Below are 23,283 nucleotides of genomic sequence, written 5' to 3'. Positions count from 1 at the left end.
TTGAAGAGAAAGAAGTCAGGAAAAATGTCACTAAAGGAGCTTCTGTTTCATAAGGAGATCTCGGTCCCCATGGGACATTTTAGGTGTTGGAGATAGAAGAAAACCTTTACAAGAGAAAATAATTAGGCAGCTTTCTCCTTTAAATGGAAAGCAAGTTGTTTTTGAGCAAATTTTATTGTCAGATAAATGAAGGAATTAGTTCTGTCTTAATGCCCAGCCTTGGTGAAACCACAACCATTTGTTAGGAAAATATTTCTTTCCTCATCTTCCCAGATCTTTATACCTCTGGGATCACAGTTCTATGAGAAATTGAGTAGAATGGGTTAATACAAGAAATCAAGACTGAGGCTTCATGGAGCCAGCCAGGAAAAAAGAAAACAGCTGAGGGCAAGCAGGAGGTGAATTGGGCTGGCACAAATGGCTTGCTGTGTTGGTTGGAAGAAGCCACAGGACCTCCCCCTGAAAAAATATTAAATAATCTGTCAATATAAATGATTATTCTGACTGACAAAAAGGGGGCAGGGTGAGTCTGTTTGGATTTGCTTGTACATTTCTTTAGTTGAGTTTCAAATTTGGACTGGATATGCAATCCATCTGACACTGTCCAACAGCTGTCCCACACATGTTGTTGTGCCGATGTCGTTCTTAAACTCGGGTTGCTGTGCACGAAGAGGCTCTGCACATCAGCAGGGCTGGCCTGGGGAGGGTGGTGCTCGTGATGGCTGCATGGAGCAGGAATGAGAGCAGAGTGCAGGAGAGGGGGGGAAAGCCTGAAAGCTGAGAGAACATACAACAATTTGGTGTGTGGCTTTTCATGTAGCAGTTGATGGGAAGCTGTTCACAGTTTGGCAGACGGTCGTGTTTTCAGTGTCTGCTCTATTGGCATCAGAGAAAGGATACAAATGTACATTATTCATGCAAAAGGCCTATGCAGTTATTTTATGGTGACTTACTAAAGGTCTTGAAACCTGACTTGTATGCACTGTTACCTAGCAACATGTTATAAAGTCGCTGGGGGAGCAAGATGTATCTGTAATTTTGTATGTGTGCATATTTGGATTAAAATGTACTGCCAGTCACCAAGTTTGCTACGCAGGAAGAGCAATGTCAGAAGGAAGGGAATTTCTTTTCTTCTGAGATTTATGTTGTGTTACATACATTTGGTTCATGCTTTCCTCTATACAGAGTGCATAAATTTAGAGAAGTAATTCTCTTTTAGCAAGTTGGCTGAGTATTAGCTGCAGTTCTGATGGTTCAGCTCTGCTGAACGAAGTTCTTTTGAGTGATTTCTTTATTACGACAGTCTTGTTAGGCCCAGCAGAGCTTCAGTTATTTGCCCTACCTTCCCAATGATCTAAATCTTTTGACATCTCAAATTGTATATGTCAATTTTAACAGCCAACACAGATTTTTTTGAGACCAAATTATGTCAAAACAATCTAATTTTCTTCTCTGACAGGCCTTGTGGCTAGGAAAGAAGCAGTAGATAGATATATAGACTTTTTGAATTTGGCATTGATTCTTATTGAATATTGATCTTCTAAATGAACATTTATTTTTGCTTGCCAATGTTTATTGCTCCTCTTCTTGCTTGGTGTCAATCTATATACCTCCAATTTCATGGGAGGTATATAGATTGAAGTCCATCCATCATATCCGTGTCTCTCCAGTTTAGAGACAAGGGTGTCACATGTGACAGTGTCAAATGCTTGGCACAAGTCTGCTTGCCCCCGTCCACCAGTGCTGTAGCTCCACCATAAAAGGCCACCAAATTTGTCAGGCATGATTTGCCCCTGGTGAAGCCACATTGACTGTCACCAACCATTTCTTTGTTTTCCATGTGCCTTAGCACAGTTTCCAGGAGAATGGAGATTAGAGTAAATAATCATAAAATCATTGTCATTAGAACAAAAAGTAAAAGGATTGTTTCACTGTAAGTTTTAAGTTAGTATTAGGAAAATCTTCCCCAAGCTGAGGTATTTATACCTCTAGGATAGTTTGGCTGGAGAGATTGTGGCATCTCTGCCACTGGGGAGGTGTAAAAACAGCTGCCTGTCAGATATGGCTGGTCACATATGAAGCAGTAAGATGGACTAAATCTGTGTATCTCAATCAGTGGACAGTAGGATGTCATAAGCAGTGGCAAGAAATGTTATTTGAACAAAAACAAGCAGCAAGGTGCAGAGATGCAAATTGAGGGAAAATTTACAGATGTTTGAAATTTAGACCTGATTCGGAGTGGGCCAGAGATGAATTATGGTGACACTGCCATTCAGGTTTTTTTTCAGAGAAGCTCAGGGGAGCTTTATATTTAAAGAGATTGAGAAATACTGGTGGGTGACCTTTTCAAGACCGCTTCATGCCCAATTCTGTGCCATTGCTTGCCAGGAAGATCTTTAGTTACGTGTTTATGAAATAAGGCATAACACAAATCACCAAATGTAAATCTAAACCTCAGAACAAATCCTGATTTTTTTTTTCCCTAGATTCAATCCTCTAGGTCCTAGTTTAAGGTAGGAGAGGATTTTAAATTCACAAGAAATTTAAAAGGGTTCTCTGAAACTTTATTCAGAGTTTTTTGTTAAGACAATTAGCAGATCTTCAACACATAAAAAGAAGAATATTTAAGCATGGGCATGTTTTTACCTTCAAATCTTGCTCCTCTGATTTCAGTAGGTCTGCTTGTACACTTTAAATTTTTCCAGTATTTTGCTGTAATAGTGCTTTGTTAGACTGTTTTCCTCCCCCAGTCCATTAATTCCATGTTGAAACTTTATAACAGCATTCATATCTTAATTTAAAGAGTATTTGATTTTCCTGTTTCAAAGGTTTCAGTGGCAGATATTATACAATACATCTCTTTAAATATTGGTGTCCTTCCACCCACTTTTCAGGCTTGAGCTTTTTTTTTTTTCCCCCCAGTAAAAATTTCTTTCACAATGATCCAAACTACAATGGCCAGTGTACCCTAGTGATGTTCTTACTGTGCCTATGTTATGTGCTGCAGTAACTTTTAACATTTGGAAATAAATGAATCCAAACAAAATGAATGGGATTCTTGCACTATTGCTCTCCATGGGATTCTGTGTGGAAACAGTAATTGGTACACATCCTTCATTGCTGGCCTCTCTCCCCCACCTCTCTGGGTTTAAACAAGTGCATTGCTCCAGCAAGCAGGTCTCTTCATCTTGTGGAGTGGTATCAAGTGTGCCCTGCCTCTGCTGTTCTTTTTATGTTCCCCAAGTTTCTTGCATGGAAAACCTTAAAAGAAGACAGGAGGAAGGAGCTAAAATGCTGAGGGTTTGGGGCTGGCTGTGTTAAACCAATTAGAAACTGCTTTCTCTCCGTTTGTCATGTTTGCTGTCACTGTCATGTGAGGAGTCAAGTCTTTATTTTGGGAAATAAAGCCACCATGGGACTTTGGTGACTGTCCAAAATATTTGGGCTTTTCATTTTTGTTTTATTAGCTGATTCCATTAATGGAATAATGAAAGAGTAAATCATCAGACAGCTACATACAGCATATTAGTAGAAAAGCTAACTAATCATTAGATTATTTGTTCTGTTTGGCTCTTGAAAATTACTGTGTTCCTTAAAGGTAACACAAGTAATTTGAAATGTTTTATCATTTGCTATTGACTGTGCTGAACTGGCTGGCTTGAACTCTTCAAACAGCTATTTTTAATAAAATAAAAGCATATCCAATTTAATTGCCATAATTTCTGTATTTGAGTAGCAAGTTCCAAAGAAAAGACCAGGCTGTCTATGTTTGGGATTCATAGTTTATGTCAGAATGTAAAATTTAAGTTAGAAAATGTAAGTGCACAGGACTGGCAATTATGGAGCCATGTCCTTAATTTTAAAAATACTGTGAATTCCATAATGCTGCTGTCAGTGTAAATACCCCTGATGCCATCAAGTTCTCTCTCTGAAGTCTCTCCAGATTCACATTTTCCTAGTTTCCATATAGACCTTTAGCTTGAAGTAAAATTCTGATATGCAATAACACATCTACTGGGGCAAATAAAATCTTGTTCTAATCCGTGCTACTGATATATCATCACTCTAATAATCTCTTTTCAACAGTTTCTAGTCTTGCATCCACAATTTCCCAACATCCTTAAAATCACACCGTCATGTTTTACATCTTGAAGGAACATGTAGAATTTAGCAAGATAAAGCCATGTAGTCTCTGTCCTAATCCAGCAATTTAAAATGCAGAATAACAAACACCTTTTCTTTGGGTGTACTCAGTCCAATACAACTTTAAAAAAGCCAGCAATATAATTCTGGACCAGGTCTGTGCTTACGATTTAGTTTTAATGTCCACATAAACTCTTGCATTAGGAGTATAGGACTGGACTAGGCTAATGGCTCTTTTGTTTCCCTGAATACACCATTACTCTGGGCAGAAGTCCGAGCTCATGAGCCTTTCTCTCTCATCTATCCAAAATGGGATTTGAAAACACTGTTAGTTCAATCATCTCTGATTGTTTGTTTCATTTTTTGTTTTGTTAAACAAATATAAAGGCCGGTCTGGTGATATTTCTCTCCCCTGTTTTTGCTCCTTTGTAGGGAGAAGACATTCCAATATTGCAAGTAATTCTTTCTTATCAGCAATAAATTCCTTGCTCTTTTCACTGCTGCTTCTCTTTTCTCCAGTGTCCTCACAATCTTACCTGTTCTGCTGCTGTTTTTCTTTTCACCTGGAAAGGAGGAAATGTTCTTAGCAGATTTTACAGTCTTGTTTACCCTGTGGGACTTTGGCTGAGCAGCAGACGTCTTGGGGTCAGGAGGGATGTGTGGTTCTGCTCCTGCCATAGCAATTTGCCTGATTCCTTCATTCCACTTGCACTAGAACATGGGGAGATTTTGAGGGCACAGTAGCAGGACTGGTTGCTCTCCTTTGCTATGTCTCATTGTGTTTGACTCCAGATTTCTAAACACAGAGCAGTTTTAAAGAAGATCAGTTTACTTAGCTGGCCTTTCTTAACCTAGGCTTGCAGTTTCTAATGTACTCAAGCAATATGGTTTGGAAGACCTCATATTTTAAGTGATCTCCTGAAGCCCAGGGGTGCTAGGTTGTGGCATCATCATATTTGTGGCTGTCTATACTGCCATTGCACTGCTTTGATACAAAGAAATGTTGTCAGGCTGAGCACCCTTGAGTCACGAGTAGCTTTTTCATTGGTAAGGCCCCTCCTGTCCCTTACAGCCCTATAGGTTAGTTAGGGCAGAGTAGAGAGCTTTAAAATTCAGGTGTAATTGACTGAGAATTCCTAGAAGGGTTAGGTAGCACGAGGTGCTCTGGGACATGTTAATACTCCAGGACAAAAGGCATGAAAGGGAACTAGACCAGCTAGAATGCCCTGCCAGAAGAACAGTATTTCTCCTTTTGGGCCACTTACTGTGTATGCAGCCTCTGTCTTTAATAAGATGAACATAATTTATCAGCCCAATTGGATTTTAGTCTGGAGGTTCTCCAACAGGTTCCAATACCATAGATTTTTCTTGCAAAGCAATTAGCTCACTGGGGGCTGCTTCTGCAGTGTTTGTGCCTCTTTCCCAGTTCTTGAATGTCATCAAATATAAGCTATGGTTTCCATGCAGAATGCCAATTCCTACCTGGACATTTCAACTGCTTGAGAATAAAATAGCAGATGGCTCAAGTGACACCCTTTATTGACCACAGCTGCCTTCAGGGTGATGCAATAGTTATGGGACTATGTCCTCCAAATACAGCAGAACTGATCTGTCATAGGCCCTTGGTTCATTTTAGCCACCACAGCTCAGAGCTTACTGTCTGGGATGGAAGTTTCATCATAGTTCCTTTTAACCCAGACTCTATGGGTGCTGTTTCTCATGGCCTTTTTTGGTGGCAGAATTTTTGTTGTGGATTCTGTTTTTTTCTTCATGTTTTTCTCTCAGACAGATGGAGCAGTGACCAGCTTCTTGCTGATTGTGACTTGTAACATTGAGCTTGGCTTGGAAGTAGTCAGTCCATTTTTCCTCATTCAGTTATAAACATTTTGAGCATTTAGAAATCCTCTTAAGTGGACTGATGGAGTTAGCATCTTCTACCAGAGTGTTTCAGATTAGTGGCAGATGCCCAAAGCTTTTCTTGTGGCATTTGGCAGTTTCAGGAAAGTGTTACAACTTTCATCATCACTTTTGCCAAATGGCTCAAATGGTTCCAGTTGCCAGGAAGATAAAAATCAGCAGTCTGGAATATTCTTTGATCTGTGTTTTTTCTGGATATGAAATAGAACAAATGGAGCATTATCCACCGTGCTTGAGAGATTCCTGCCTGTTGGTTTCATTTGCTATGTGGGTTTGTTTTCTTTCCTTGCTGTGTATTTCAAAATTAAATTGCTGGGGTGTTTTTATTCAGTGTGCAGACAACACATCCTTCATTCTGTTCTCACTGCTGTTCAGAATGAATGTAAATTAAATACAAATTAGGATATGTGTGTGTATCTATTTTTGTATGTAGATAGAAGATACTCTTCCTTCTGGGGAGAAATAATTTTGTCGTTCAAATATTCTTTAATAACATTCAACATATTGTTTTTAATTCTTGTCTAGTTCTAATTTTTTTTTAGGATTCCTCAGTCACGGGATTTTTAAAAACTGGTCATAGTAAAATTTTATTTCCCTTACTTGCAATATTTTTTTCTTACATCTGTTTATTGTTTTCCCTAAAATAACTGGTGGATGCATCATGCCTGCTATTCCCCATGTGTTAGCAATTTTGTCCAGAGTTGTGGATCCAAGATGGGACAGAGACAAGAGTGGTGGGGACTTTTGTTTAGGGGGTCTTTTTTGTGTTGTGGGTTTTTTCCCCCTCTAGCTTTAATGTATGGATCTGATAAATGACACAACCTGCCCTTATTTTTTTTTGTCCTTCTGTTTTAGGCTTCATTTACATTAGAATCTGCTTTAGTATATTTCAAGAAAGAGTAAAAACCCTATTAATTATAGCAATTGTCTTGAAACTGACCCAGTAGTTGTCTGATTATGTTTTTATTTTCTGAGTGGAGAAAAATGAGGCAAATAACTCTTCTATTTTTGTGATTTATCTACAATTTAAATGTTTGGTTTTTAGAAAACATCATCAGTTCAAGGAATATGCTGCCAGTTAATTAAAGAAATAAGACTCTCCTTCCTTCCTAGTTTATTAATAATTCCCTCTTCTGTCCAAGACAAAGCAGGTAGAATAGACAGAATCAGTGACATGGGCAGGAACAACACCCTGGGATTCTTTTCCTTCATGTAATACTGCCAAAGGCACACCTTCAGTGCTTCTCTGTGTTGGGGCTCCCTGACTATGTTTTCTTTTTCTCATTGATGAAGTATTGTAAACATACAAAGTATTAATATCTCATGAAGAGCTCATTTAGATTATGTCTGATGCTGTGCTGGTAGATTTGATATCAACGTGGTTTTGTTTATCATTGTTACCCTGGATGATGGCTCAGAAGTGTGAGGAGGCAGTGGCTCCTAGCAGCACATGCTGACACTGCAGGAGGGATCACATGTTATTGGAATAATATTCCAATATTACCGGATAGCACGTGTCTGGGCTCGTCCGGCTCTCGCTGCTCGGCCAAAGGCAGCTGCTGTGGTTTTCCGCCACAGAGATCCCTCTGGCTAGTTAGGGGTTGCAGCTAGACACTGAGAAGTCCAGGCTGGTAGAAACTCAGGTTTACCTCGGTGATAGTCCTTAGGCTAGGTAAAGAACGAAAGGAGTGGATTCTACCGCAGGGTTTAATCCAGAGCTTTATTCCAGGATCATAGATGTCTGAATATGGTAACAGCTACAGTAGAATCAAGACCGCATGGTGCCCAGGTCCTTTTAAGCTCAGGAAGAGGGGGAGGGGAGAGGATAGGTGAGCTACCAACCAGGTGGGAGAGGGCGAGTCTCAGGGGACAATGACACTTGGACAGGCCAATGACCCCAGGGCTGAGGGGCATCTTTGAACTTCTACCAATCACACGACGCTCTTACTGGACTGTTAAGTTTGATGGACATCACTTAGGAAGAGAAAGGGGGAGGGGAACAGGAAAGCTATACCTGGGAAAGGACTGGGAGTTTGAAACAGGAGATTGCAACACACTGCAACAACATGTGGGGTAGGGACAGAAAGGGAAAGGTGTACAGGAGAAAGGAGGGAAACTTGATTCATTCTGGATCTATCACTTCGTGGGATCAGTCAGGTTGGCAAAGACCTCTGAGATCATCGAGCCCAATGCATGACCAAACCCCCTTGTCAACCAGGCCACAGCACTGAGTGCCACATCCAGTCCTCCCTTAAACAGCTCCAGGGAAGTGACTCCACCACCTCCCTGGGCAGCCTATTCCAATGTCTCATCAACCTTTCTGGAAGAAATTCTTCCTGATGTCCAACTTAAACTTCTCTTGATGCAGCTAGGATCTATTTCCTCTTATCCTGTCTGTCTGGGACAAGACAGACATGGCTACAGCCTCCTTTCAGGGAATTGTGGAGTGATAGTGGCCCCCAAGCCTTCTTTTCTCCAGGCTAAACACCCCCAGTTTCCTAAGCCACTTCTCATAAAACTTGTGTTCCAGACCCTTCACCAGCCCTGTTGCCCTTCCCTAGACTCACTCCAGCACCTCAATGTTCTTCCTGAATTGAAGGGCCAAGAACTGGACTATCACTAAACTCTTTAAACTCTGGTGTGATCTACCTTGAAAAATTGGCCCTCTGAGCTATTTGAACTTGTCTTCATCTTAGTAGGGCTTGAAGATACCCTGGGATGAAGAGCATCAAGGCACCACTTTATACTTGCTCTTAGACTGGGTCACATTGGCTGCTGACTTTTTACTTGGTGATAAGAGAGTTTTAAAAAATGCTAATTACTTCCAAAAGCATTCCTTTTGATCCTTTTGCTTGTGGTTAGGTAATGCAATTAGTATCTGCCACTGCATACTATAGCACCTAACTCTTGTAATAAGTACTTTGCTTAAGTCTGTGGTATTATCTGAATTCTGTTACATTTTGTTTGTTTATGGATGTTTTTGCCATGGTATATGGTTGCAAACTTACACTGACCTATGCAAGTTCAATATCATCTCTATTTTAAATGGTGGAAGAGTGTAGGCTCACCCAGCCTGTAGTGCTTGCTCTACCTGGCTCATTTTCTGCCCTGGTTCATGGCAGAGACAAGGCTGGGTCCACAGGTTAATGGTTGTTCTCAGTGGGTCATCTTTACCTCTTCACTCAGACTCATGCTTCCTTTATTTTCTGGGACAAATTTGAATTAATACCTTTTTGAAATGAATAAATTCAAAAGACCTTTTCTTTCCCCAGTGTTCTCTGAAAGTTCAGGCAGACTGCTCTCTCTCAGTTGCACTCAGATCCTGGTGGAGGTATTTTTCATATCAGCATAGCAGCTGGAGTGGCATGTTTTAAAAGCAAAGGACAGCAGAAGGTAATTCAGCAGAGAAGGTTTGGGTCTCTTTGTTTTTGTGACCATTCATCACCTCAGGTCAAACCCCAGAATAGACTGAGGCCAGGATAAAGAAGATAGATGGAATTTTTTTGTTAGTACCTTAGTAAAGTTAAGATTGGCTTGAGAGCTCTAACTTGTGCTTTTATGGTTTAAAGCATGTTTTAATGTTTCATATTTCTGCTTTCGCTCTTCTTTGTAAAATAAAAAATGCAAAAGCAATTTCTAATGCTGGTGAAAGCTCCTATAGGTTATATTAAAAATTCCAGATATAAGGTAATGTAATTCCTGAAGTGACTAGAACTAATGTGTATGTGCACATTGCTTGTGTGTGCACTCTTTATACCAATTGCCTTAATCCTGTTCTTTGGTAATGGCTTGCCCACAACAAGGAGGAAAATCAAACTCTGAAATATGGATTGAAAAGATGCATTGTGTTACAGGGTAATGCAGTAGCTCTAAAAATCATTAGCACACCCCCAAAGACAAACACAAAATACTTGACCTGTGTGGAAAGGGACAAAGGCTCAAAGTAGCAAATATAAGTGTCTAATTCTGATAGTGATGGCAATTGTACCTCATATTTTAGAGTTCAGGTGTCTGGGAGATGGTGAGCACTTCATGGTAGGATGCAGGAATTTGGGTTCTCTAGGAGTTTGGGGGGAGTTGCTGAGAAGGAGAGTGTCTGAGGAAATAAGCAAAAAGAGTGAGATGACAGAGTAGGTAAGAAGCTGAATTGGAGGAGAAAGTAGACCAAGGGTTTAAGCAGGTAAATGTTGCCAGATTTTGTCTTTTGTGTTTGTGGAGACAGAAGTTTAGAGAGGTGGGAAAAATGTAAACTTGCCAAAGTTAAAGGCACTGAACGAGTCATCTGCTGTGTGTTACTGGGAATTTAAAGTGACATTTTGACCAAGAAAAGGTCACAAGGAGACAGGGAAATAAGTATCTCTTCATGGTTAAATAAAAAAAATATTAGAAGATTTACTTGAAGAATAATGCAACTTTAGCTTTCTGCTTGTCATGCCTCTGCCCATGAATTTATGTTGGCTGGACTTGGAAGTATTGTGTAAGAGCTGTTCTGGTTTTATCCTTTTGACCCAACACCGTGCAGAGGTTCTGCTGCTGTCAGAGGTATCAGAAAGACCCTCCAAGCATTGCTCAGTGTGTAGATCTTCAGCAGCTCCCCAAAGTCTCCTTACCCTCCTCTGAGGCTGTACAGCTGCTTAGGAGGAGTATTCAAAAGGAATATTTTAAACTTACTCTCTTTCTTTTTATGGATATAGAACTTGGAACAGTGCACAGCTGTCTTCTGAAAATCTCTTTGTTCTCTTCTTAATGCAGCAACTTTTAGGACCTAAGAATTTGCTATCTTTTCCCTTTTACTCCCCTCTTAGGTTTTCTATCTTCCTACTCTTCATATCTTGCCTGTCTTCCATGTGTTAAAACCTTGGTATGTCATACCCATGGGCTTTGCCAAATTTGCCCTTAGGTAAAATGAGGTTTTAAACTTCCACCAAGCCTGTAGAAAACCTACAAACCAATGACAAGGGAGGAGCTTTTAGGAGGAGTAGGGGGAAACAAGTGAGAGGATGTTCTTCTGAGCTTTGGTACATGCAGTTGTTGTGTTTCAAAATTGCCCCTTTGTGAAAAAGGTGCAGAAGTTTGTTTGTCCCTTGAAGCATCTTTGAGCACAGTTTGATGTGTCTGCTGCTTGTACCTTCTCTAGCATTTCTCAGGTTATGCTTTCTTCCTGTTACTAGCTGTTCCAGGATTATGTATTACACTCACTTCTTTCCTTCTCTTAACAGCTGCAAATCAAAAAGAGCCCTTGACTCCCAATTTTAAAGTGAAAGAGGAGCCTAAAGATGAAGAAGCTGGAAGTTCAGCCGTGTCTCAGCCCAGCTATGTGTTCAGCCAAGAGTCTGAAGCCTCAGCTCCAAACGTCCCTGAAGAGAAACTCAAGCCACAAGAAGCACAGGCAAATGTGATGAGGCAGGACATGTCAGTCAAGGCAGCATCTGAGCTCCTCATGAAGCTCTCAGGTAGATATTTAATAATATAGTTGTTTTTGGTTTTTTTTTTTGGTGCTTGTGAGCAGGGTTACCTTGCAAGAAGGTAGGTTCAGCTTTAGTAGCAAGCCAAGGAACAATTGAAAAGGCCTGTCTACAAAGTGTCATGTATGTGAAATATCTCAGTTTGGTCCATAGTCACACTATCTAATTATCTCTGCTCTGACTTTCAAATTAATAACCACAGAATAAGTCAAAAGAAATGATGCCTTAAAGCTTTTAAGTGCTATAATTTTTTTAATGTACCATGTAAATTTAGCCATGTTCATATCAATTTATTCACAGGCATGTCTCTTCATAAACATCATAAGAACATTTCTGTACTTTACTGTACCTGACGTAGCTTTATAGAATATGACTTTTAAAGCTTTTATTTTTTTCTGGCAATACATTGTACTCAAAATTATAAGATACACTGTTAAAAAAAATTGTATAAACTGAGCCAGCTTTCTGCATTTAGCAAGCAGGACCACTTGAACTTGCTTACATTGCCTCAGTGACAGATTCTTCTGCCAGACAAGTAGACAGGGTACACGCATAAGCAGTGTTTAAGCTGGATAAATAAATAAAATGTGTGTTCTGCTAATCATGATTTGTCTACCTTTCAGAATCAAAGTTTAAGAGAAAGTAAAAGGGTTGAATTCTTCCCACTGGGATCAGGTTAAGTGAATGATAAAAAAGCTTTGAACTTCTAACAGACCATTTTTTAGGACCAAGACATGAAAGACGGTGTGGCAGGCTGGGTTTTGTGCTGCTGCACCTGAACTGGCTCTGATAGATTTTAAGTCTTCTCCAAAACTGGACAAGACTTATTTTTTTAATTGTGCCAAAGTCATGCAGCATGTGCTGGTGGGAATGCTTACAAGTTTAGTAACTTCTGAGATCCCTGTCAAACCTACCTGAAATCAGTTGTCTTAACTGTACACTGTCAGCTGTGAATTTGAGCTCAAACTTATATCTGAAAGACTTGAGCTGACTAGGATCTCCTCCATAAAACATGTAATTAATTCACTTCTGTTCATGCCTCCACATTTTAATTTGCAGAAGAATTTGAATCAAGCCTTCCATGTTAATGGTGCAAAAAGTGTTTCCCAAGTACAAAAGCTGACCAGAGCACCAGTTTCCAGATTTTTTTTATCTCAGACTCCCAAATACAAACCACTTGGTTATTGGTGTAATTCACAGTTGCTGCTGGTAACTGGTTTGAGTGAGGTGTTTTGGTAACAAAGTTTTGCTGCCTAATGAATGCTAAGCTGTGACTGTTTTTCTTGGTGCGTATAAATTTACATAACTGTTTTTATAAAGAAAGAGCTCTGTAATTTAATGTTTTGTGAAGTACTTCAGAGACATGAGGGTTCTGGATTGTCAGCCTGGAGTTCAGCACTGGCAGGCTGTGTTTAAATAGTTCTATTGCTGCCTATTATGTTAGAATATTTGTGCCTTAAATACCTGTTTATATGAGAGAAATCCAGCATGTATTAAATCTTAGTCAAGTCTTCAGCTTGTGTTAGGATCTCCCAGGCTTTAAAGGCTGTAGTAAGAAATACACCAGTATAGCATTTCTCTTACGAGCTCTTAGGGACTGAGCAGTTTTTGCTGACAGTTGTCTTTTTGGCTAATGCATAGATTAGGATGTGAAGAGTGACTTGGATTTATGGAGTCGGTGTTGCTGCCGTCGGTGTTCCCGCATCAGCCAGGGGGTGGTGAGGTTACACCCTGTTTGTCACAGACAGTTTTCAACCTGCACTTCCCTCAATTACCATCTAAGGCAGAAACTGGAGAGGAAAACAGTTTAATGTGGGACAACAAGAGGAAAATCTTAAGATGATTAGCCTCTTTAGTGGTTTATTTTGGGTTTTTTTTAATCTTTACCTTATCTGGTAGAATACTCCCATATCCCTGTTGACTTCACAGCCTACTGTAAGCAATTTTGCAGCCTGGTTGTGGTGACTTAGAATTAATTAAGCCACTTCATAGAATTATAGAAGGTGATGCCTTAAGTTTTAGCTTTCATATTATCCAGATTCTGTCCTGCCTTAGTACCTAACTCTGAACTTCTTATAAGGCGTTAGCAAGTTCTCCTCACAGTTTAGTTCGACAAAGCAATCCTTTCCCAGCCTGCAAACCAAGGGTGCCATTGCAGCTTCAGTGCAGCCAGAGTTCTGCTCTCTTGCAACCCAAAAAGTACAAACAAGAGCAAATTGAGAAAAGCAATCTGGGAGGATGGGACTTCATAACCTGAAGCTGTATTTGAACGATTAACCCCAATATGTAAATGGACCAAAACTTGTAGAAGCGTGAAAAGATGTGACCCATCATCCATCTTGAGTGTAGCGTCAGCCAGGCTCTTGTGCTGTCTGAAGTGTATCCTTTGAAGGCCTTTTTAATAAATACTTATTTTATTCCTTTAACACTGTCTAGACTCACTTCTAGGTAGCCTCTCAAGGCATCCAGGGACCTTAAAGATGACAAAATCATTTAGTCTGGAAAAGACCACCCAGGTCATTCATTCCAACCATTGACTGATCACCACCTTGTCCTGGGCCACAGCACTGAGTGCCACATTCAGTCATTTCTTGAACGCCTCCAGGGATTGTGGCTTCACCATCTCCCTGGGCAGCTCGTTCCAATGCCTGGCAACCCTTTCTGTGAAACAATTCTTCCTGATGTCCTGCCTGAACCACCCCTGGAGCAGCTTGAGGCCATTTCCTCTTGTCCTGTTGCTGGTTGCCTGGGAGAAGAGACTTCCCCAGCTATAGCCTCCTTTTAGGGAGCTGTAGAGAAGAATCATCTGGTTCCAACCCCCCTGCCATGGGCAGGAATGTCTTCCACTAGAAGATATTGTTTAGAGCCTCATCCAATGTGGCCTTGAACACTTCTAGGGATGAGGCATCCACGTTCCTTCCTGAGCCACCTCTTGAGATTAAAAGGAAAACAAGAACAAACTTCTTCCTTTTTCATGGTACTGGAAAGAAAAAAAAATGGAACACGTCAGTCTTGATGTTTTACTCTCTGTGGGAAATCCTCAGTCAAGTGCCCTTGTTAGATTTGATATATTTTATAATTGGGTTTAAGTCAAGTCCCTTCAGATTCTCTATGCTTGGTAAGGACTGAATGGATTGTGTTCTTGCTTTGTTCTTTTCACTTTCTTCTGCATAATACTAATCACCAAAACCTGCATCACATACAAATTCAGGAAGGAATTTCCAACATAACAGTGTTGTGCTTCCTGCATTCCTGACATACATGCTGCTGTTGTCCTCTGAGCAAGAGTGCTGTTGATTGTTTCAGCCTCATGGGTGGGAGCCAACTGGGATTTGGGCATAGACCTTGCTATTTCCTTCCATGCAAGGGATAAACTGGTTTATATTTTTCATTGGGAAATCTCTTTTCCCAAACAGAGGTGCTGTGTTGCCAGCTCTTAGCTGTACAGGGTAGTGGAAGGATCCTGGTTTGGCCTGGTGCATACTGTAGGGTAGGTTTACTCCAAATCACCAGGCCTTTGTCAGCCCCCATTTCTCAGCTACTCAGAAATTACTCTAGAGCTAGGAAAAGTTAGAAGAATTAACATCTTTTCCTGTACTAGAACATTAAGAGAACATTTGTGAGCTGTCATTGTAGAAGCAGGTGGAAAGAAACAAGAGAAAATCACACACAGCTGTTTTAGTTCTACAAGACAAGACTCTTTCAAGCTGGAGGGCTCTTTGGACACTTGCTTCTAACAGAACGGCTAGAGTTTGGGACCAAGCCCTTTCCTTACACATTCCTTTGGTGGAATTTGACCTTTTACCCCAGTTCTTTCTCTTCTATGTTCCCCTGGGATTCAGGTCTCCGACGCCACAGTTCCTAGACTTGATACCTACTCACACCTCTTCCAAAGGATTATCCAGGCTCAGAGGGCTCGTGTCTCTTGGGCATGTCTGGGCAGAACCCACTTCCCCCCAAACAGCCAGGACAAAACTTCCTAACAATCAAGCTGCTATTTCAGAATAAATCAAACACCCATTTGAAAGTAACGGTGTTTGGAAGTCAACAGGCAAAGTTTGAGCAGATTTTCAAGCTCCGTTCTACAGAAGAAAATAAAATTACTACTGTGATATGTATGAGTGCACAAAGGTGAGCTGGGAATTCTGTCCATTGCTGAGTCTTGACTGAGACTGGTTTCAGTGGTAAGCAAACAGATTTGAGGAGATTGTGAAGTGGGGCAAATTGCTCTCATCTCTGTTTGGAAGAGTGCCATCCCTGCAAGATTTTAAATTCCCATTAAATATTGTACAAAATCAGTTAGAAGAAATGGGAGTAACGTGTTTCAAATACACCCATTTTTACATTTTTACCAGTTCTCTTTCATGGAAAAGCTAATTTATTGCTCAAAATATTTAATTAAGTGGCACCCTCAATGATTCCTGGTCAGTTTTATACACTCAGTCTTGTAAATTGAAAAGTACATTTCAGAGGAGACTGAAATGAAAAATAAATATTTGCATTTACATGCCATTGTTAGAGCTGAAAAACTCATTTTCTGCTGAAATAGTCATGCTGCTGATATGTTTGGGGCATGTATTAACTTTTAGAAGCATACAATGTTTTGTCTTCCTGTCCAGAAATGAGTGTCTAGGTGGAAGAGTATAAAATCTGTCCCAGGTAGTAGCACTTTTTAAGTAATGTTTTGCCCAGGGACATTGGTATGTCCTTGCCTTTCCCAGAAATGTTGTCTGAATCACATTTACCTTTATTTCAGATGTATCCTCTTTTTGAAATGTGTTCATTTTGCATGTAACTCAGGTTGTTTTCCTCCCCTCTTTTTTCCGTGGGTCAATTCCCCACGTAGTGCACATCTCCTTGTTAGCCCAAACAAGTGCATGACATTTGTACCCTTTTCTTCCTTTGGATTTTTTGTTCTTCAGTCCTCAGGTCACACAGTGTTTTCTTGTAATACACCAGGACCAACAAAGTGTCTTAATTTTTGGTTATCAACACATGCAATTAGTGCAGGCTTACTTCATGACCTCAGCACACAAAGTGAGGTGCTGCTTACAACTGAGTCCAAAAGCATTCCTGATCAACTCCATTTATTACAGCTAATTATATGATACTTCCTCTTTTGGAACAACTGGTTATTACAGGGGAGGGGAGGGGTATGATGGGGGTTTTGTTTTTTTTTTTTTTTATTAAGCCTCTATCCACTTCAAAAATTGTATGGTAATTTTGTATTTCATGCCTTGTTATTAATTTTTTTTACACTGTATCATAAATTTAATTGAAATCACATGGATTAGAGCAACTATTTTAAAAGAGTGAATCAAGGAGAAAAGAATGATAGTACAATTTTAGCATAAGGTGAAGATCAGAACTAATCTTGCTGCGTATTTCTTTTCCACAACATTGTGCGCTGCTCTGGGAAGTGCCTGTGTGGAGTTAGGCTGCTGTCTCTGGAGATCCCTGTTGCTGGTACCTCGTGAGAGTCCCTGCTCCTGGATTGATTGCAGAAAAGCTGTCAAGGCTTTCATCCCTGCTTGGAAAGCCTCAATAACAGGCAGAGAAGGGAAAATACAGGGAAGTCTTTTGTTCCTTGGGGCTTCTGTAGGAGCTGAGAACATGAGTGAGGAAATGTATGATCCAAAGTAAGACTTTTTCTTTGTGGGAGGTAGAGAAATGGCAAACCATGGCAGGTCACATTCCTAGATTAAACCCTGCCACTAGCCAAGTGGGTTTTGTTGGGGCTTTTTCTGGTTTTCGTTTTTTATTTCAACCAGGTTGTTCAAGTAGGGTCTTGCAGGTAAGCACCATCATCCTACCATTTAAATGGAAGGGGCAGCAGATGTCTATCACAACTCTAATTAGTCTATGGCTTTAATTTGCTCCATTTTTTTTCCTTGGATCACATTTCTGTGAAACAGCTTGTAGTTACAAAATTGTGTAGCATGGGAGTTCAGAGGTTCCACTTTAATAAATATGAGCCATTTCATGATTTTTTTAAATGCAGGATCCTGTTACATTGATTCATTGACATTGTCTTATATAAAACAGCAGTTTGAAAAAAATACTAACAAAATAAAGCATCAAGCACAGCGCCCTAGGGAACGTCAGATGTTCCTTGTTGTGTCTCTGTAGCAGAACCTTCAGGGCTTGCCAACTGTTCCCTACCTCTGAGGTTTTATTTAAGCTGTTTTAGGGCATGTTTATTTCTAGCAAATCAGAACAATTAGCATAACAAAACGCCTGATTCTCCGTGCTGAAAGCTTTTGAAGTTGGTACAAGTTGACCCACTATTTACCCCTGTCTGCTTCATTGTGGAGACTGGTACATGAGTCCAATTTATAAGACATATGGGAAAGGCTTTCTTCTCTAAGTTGATTCATAAAGTTGATTTGTAAAGCTGATGGGCATTTCAGTAAATACGAGCAGCTTCGAATTTTAGTCGCAGGGTGAAGTTTTAAGTAAAATGGTGAGAAGAAACAGGAATGATTTAACAAGTATTCATTTGATTTTGGCAATGCAAGGTTATTGGACAGCTGTTGTGTCAGCCAAAGCAATATTTACTGCATGACTTGTCTTTTTTATGAAATCTATCCCTTATTTTTGACTTCTATCTCAAATAATGGGAAAAGCAGAGTGTGCAGCATTAGGAAGGGTTCAGTGTCCCTTCCAGAGCATGTGAGTGCTGCATGGAATCACAGAATGGTCTGGGATGGAAGGGACCTTTAAAGGTCATCCAGTCCAACCCCTCAGCAATAAGCAGGGACATCTTCATCAAGATCAGGTTGCTCAGGGCCCGTCCTACCTGACCTTGAAGGGTTCCAGGCATGGGCCATTTACCGCCTCTCTGGACAAAGTGTTCCCATGTTTCAACATTCATATTGTAAAAAAATTCTTCCCTTTTATATAGTCTGAATCTACCTTCTTTTGGGTTAAAACCACAGTCTCTTATGTCACAACAGCTAACCAGTCTGAACTCAGCTCTCTCACAAGCCTGCTAAAGTACTGAAAGGCTGCTGTAAGGTCTGCCTGAAGCCTTCACTTCTCCAGGCCCACCAACTCCAGCTCTCTCAGCCTGTCTCCACGGGGAAAGTCTTCCAACCTTCTGATCAGGTCCATCAGGTCATGGTTTCTCTGTGCTGTGAGGCACTGGGGGAGCTGAGCCTGTTCAATCTGGCACAAGAGAACTAAAGGCCAGTCTAAGTGCAGCCTGCACCTACTTGAAGGGAACTTGGAAAAGAGGAAGATGGTAAAAGAAGGAGTAACAGCTGCCAGCTGCAGTTTGGGAAGTTCAGAGTGGACATTAAGAAAAGTTTCTAGTGCTACATTAGAATAAGTCTTACCTTCCTTTTGAAAGTTCTGCAGGATGAACCTGCAGCTGGCCTAGTGCTGAAGGTTAGTGAAATAATTTTGTTTGGAGGGGACTTCCAGGGTCATCTATTCCAGACCTTTGCTCAGAGCAGGTCAAGCCAGGCAAGCTGCTGAGGGTCTTACCAAGTTTAGGATGTGTTCAGGGATGGAGAACCCAACTTCTCTCAGCAATGTGTGTCAGCATTTCCCCATCCTGATGGGAATCCTTTTTCCTGTATATATAAACAGAATTCCCCATGTTACATCTTGTCTGTTGACTCATACAATCCCTGTGCATTTATGAGAGAAATCTGACTTGAGCTTCTCTACACCTTCCCTTTATTCCTTAGAGAGCTGTTGACAGCAATAAAGTGTCCCCTTAGTGTTGTTTTCTTGAGGCTTTACAAACCCAGTTCTCACAGCTCATCTCCTCTTCTGTCTTGCAGCAGCCCTCTGACAACCTTGGTTGCCTTCCACTGAACATGCTCTGGGGATGTCAGTGTCTGTCCTGTGCTGGGGGAGCCCCAGATAGGGCACAAAACCCTAAATGCAGCCTCTTAAGTGCAGAACAGAGGGTAAGAATCCCCTCCCTCTGCCTGATGGCTGCAGATCTGATAATGGGGCCCGAAATAGGGCTGGCCTTGGGTGCCACAAAGGGCACTTTGCTGACTTGTGCTCAATTGGAGCTGGATTGTGATAGTCCCAACTTTCAGAATAAGGTCATTCTAGAGCTTGCCAGCCTCTGTTCTAGGCTGTAGAATGGTGTTGTCTGAGACTAAATTCCAGAAGTGCTCTTATTGCTACACCTTATAGAGGTGACACTGTCAGGCTTTTAGGGATAAATGTTGTACCCTGAGCTTTTAGGGCTTTTAGCTTTACTCAGCACAAGTATTGTTCTAGGTTTCTGCTATTCTAGGTTTGGAGGGGTTTTTTAGCAAGTATCACTATACTGTGATTCTTTACATCTGTTGTGATTCCTTACATCTGTGGAAGAAATTGCTTCCTCCTGGAACAAGCCTGTCCAGTACTCTGTTTTTCATATCTGATATGGAAAATTGTCTCACTGAATGTGAATAGGATGGCATTCGTAGAGAAGATGATTAAAAGTTACACAGCTCTGTAAAGAAACAGCATCTCTGTGGCTTGATAAAGTACATCTATGTATAAAATAGTTTCCTCTTATTTTGTTAAGGTGCTTCTGTATCACACAGTTAATAGCAGAAAAAGACATATGGGGTGATTTAGTTCATCTTTTGCCCTGTGAAGTGTCTCAGCACTGCTGTGCTGTTATTCTGAGCCTCACCCAGGTTAGTTTTGAATGAAAAGCAGACTGCGTTTTGGAGATCATGGTCTGGATACTTCTGAGCTATTTGAGCCTCTTTAGCCCACAGTTTTTGCTGTACTATTATAGAAATCTGACCTGAAGAAAAAAACCTGACTCTGATATACAAACTTCATATTCTGATACATTGCAGATGATTTAACCAGCTTACCTACTAGGTCTCCTATAAAAGTCACAGATAAAATGATTTAGTTATTTAAAGCAGGAGACCTTTTAGTGTACCTGTACTTGACTTGAAAAACTTTAGCTGTGCTATAACCATGTGAGATACCTATGTAAAGAAATAAGGGCTATCACCTTACTCCTCAATGAACAGCACAGAAGGGAAAATAATCCTCAAGAAGCTGTAGTTGGACTGCCTATATGGTGAGACAGGTATGGGCATAACCTTAATTACAGTATTTTGCCAGCACAAGATCTAGCACAGCAGGTTTTTATGCCAATGATTGCTTCTTGTGGGACAGACTGACTGTGTTTCCCTTTCATTAGCTCTTGTAAAATTATCAGAAACCCTTCTTCAGTCTTCTCTTTGTGTGTTTGCTTTGGGGATTTAGAGTACGACAGAATTCACATTTGGCAGGGACATTCTGTCAGATCAAAAGGGTGCAGCTGGAAAGATAAAGGTCAAAGGAAATGATCAAATATGTAGATGTAGTTAAGGCAATTGCAGTGCTCACTGATGGTGAGGGAGAGAAGGTCACTGGTAGTGCTTGACTCTTGCCTTAGTTGGGGTCCTGTCAGTTTGTCTGATACAAAAGCACTTGCAGGACAGGGAATTAAACTGTGTGGAGCAGGAACAGAAATAGAAAGAATATTTTAAAAGCAGAGAGAGCAGCAAAGGTCAGCTTGACTCTGCACCTAAATTTGGCAGCTGGGTGCAGAGCTCAGTCTGTCAGACATCTGAAGAACTCATTTGTTTGTGGAGTTACCTGAGCTTTTGATTGACACTGTTACCTGATGCGTTCCTTTGCTGCTCTGTGTTCACTTTCAATGCACAGCATGCTATTTTTACACTTTTTAACACAGATGCAAGGTTCTGTGGTTTTATAATAAGAGAGTAATGGAAGCTTGAAACAAAATTTTAAAAAGAGAAAAATCTTCTTAACAGAGCAAAAAAAAGGCATTATGATATTTCTAACTGGTCTTCAGCTGAGAATTCACTATAAAAATTTCTGAAGTCTGAGATGTATCTGTGGATAGTAGAGGGTAAAGATTTTTATCAATGTTTAGATGTGTCTTTTAAAGGTCAAGAAATGTCATAAGAAAAGATTGAAAGCACTTCATGTAAATTGTTCCTGGAACATATCCAAGTGGCATTTATCTCCTGGCTTCAAATTTATTTTTTTTTTTATGAGCTGTAGGATGTAAAGCCACTTTTTCTCTACTCCAGGAATGTGGAGAGAGGCAAAAACCAAGGTAATGTAAAAGGACTTGGTGATACATATTAGTTTAATTTTAGGTAGACTGCTTATGCCTTCATGATAAAGGGATTCTGTCCATCTTTTGCTGGAGGTGACAACATGACACCAGCCAGCTGAAGTAGCTGAAAATATTTTTGGGGATAACCAAACGATGTTTTGGTGCCTCTGAGATCCATTGGAATGTTAGGTAATTGAAAATGAAAGGCCTGAATGTTTCACACTTGGAATAAAATCTGTGAAGTTGACACTCTCACATGTGAGTTAGAGAGGATGGCAAAACTAGAACAAATTTTGTTGGAATGATTCCTTGCCTGGATGTTCTTTCTGGTATTTAACTCTGTTCATGCATTTATTTATGTTTTCATTCTCCAGACATACTGCCTTTTTTATGCTGTCTCTGGAGTTTTTAGAAATTGGCTTCTAGATTATGGTTTTGTTTGCTAGCCCTGGGACACTGGAGAGGAAGGCAAGGAGGGGATGATAGGGACTTGAGAAAACTGTTCATTAAGGTTAGTGGACCTTGTAATGCATGAGGGAGTATCTGTCAGCCTTGAGAAAAGCATGAGCCCCAGAATATTGCTCTCATCTAGAAAGCTTGTGCAGGTGTAATGAACAGGTTCTTCACAGGATTTACTGGAATTTTCCATAAAAGAGAGAGGAGAAGATGAGGTTTCCTCCTCTGCCCCTAGCCCCTTGTACTTCTGCTGAAACAGAGTAATTTGGAGTTTGTAAGAGGCCTTCAGTGCCCACCTCAGGAGAGCTGGGGTGGAGCTGCAATTTCATTTAATAAATAGGAACAAAGCTTTACTAACTAGTGTGTATTCATACGCAGTACTCATAGAAAGTGATGTAACTCTCATATTTGCAAATATGCAACTGTTTTCTGCTTTCTAGTTTGAAAAATTATTTTCAAGAGCTTGCTTCTATTTATAACAGCCAGAAGAATACTGAGGCTGTCAGCTGCTTGCTTCCCTTCCCATTTGCAGGGATGCGGTACACAAATTATAACTTGGTAATTGTGATTTCTGCTTTGAGCGCTCTGAAAAATTGCAGCCTAATTAAATAATTATGGCAGTTGTTTATTCTTTTTTCTTGGTTTTTTTTTTTTTTGATACATATTTGCAGCTGAGAGTTTCAAGGAAGCCCAGATGGTGAAGATAAAGGAAGAACCGATGGAAGTTGACATCCAGGACTCGCAGGCTTCGGTGTCACCCGGCCAGCCCGGCCAGAGCAGCGGCTACAGCACTTTACTGGGGCGCGACATCGGCGAGCGCAGCCAGAAGGCACCCGAGGGCCGCGTGCTGCCAGAGAGAAACCTCTTCAGCCAGGACATATCAGTGAAGATGGCATCTGAGCTGCTCTTCCAGCTATCAGGTAAATCCAGCGCAAACAGCTCCGTAGCTGAAGTTAAAGAGCAAAATCAGATTTTTTTTTTGTGTGACCCTAAAGTTCTATGAAACTGTGAGATCACCGGGGCTGAAAACTAATAGGAACCTTCCAACCCTCACACTTGAAACACAGAGGCCTTGCCAAATGTCCCCCATAGTCTGCATATGCTTTAAAGCACTCTGGCAGCCAGGTCAGGCTCACAGTATTTCAGCTGAGTTGGAAAAGCCAGAGTTCAACTCCTGTATTTTTGAAAGCTAATTAA

The 23,283-nt window shown here is 40.6% G+C and overlaps 1 protein-coding gene across 1 annotated transcript in view; it reads left to right on the top strand.

Annotated features, from left to right (window-relative positions):
- Positions 1-23,283, top strand: part of ZNF827 (zinc finger protein 827) — a 100,817-nt gene that overhangs the window by 39,626 nt on the left and 37,908 nt on the right. The window contains exons 5-6 of the mRNA XM_084204912.1: positions 11,280-11,513; positions 22,758-23,006. Of these exons, the coding sequence (XP_084061038.1) occupies positions 11,280-11,513; positions 22,758-23,006 (483 nt within the window). The remainder of the gene's footprint in view (positions 1-11,279; positions 11,514-22,757; positions 23,007-23,283) is intronic.

Source organism: Fringilla coelebs, assembly GCF_963513975.1.
Source record: "Fringilla coelebs genome assembly, chromosome: 4".
In the NCBI taxonomy this organism is placed as follows: domain Eukaryota; kingdom Metazoa; phylum Chordata; class Aves; order Passeriformes; family Fringillidae; genus Fringilla; species Fringilla coelebs.
Note: the sequence above shows the minus strand (reverse complement) of the source record. Positions and strands in the feature narration are given on the sequence as shown.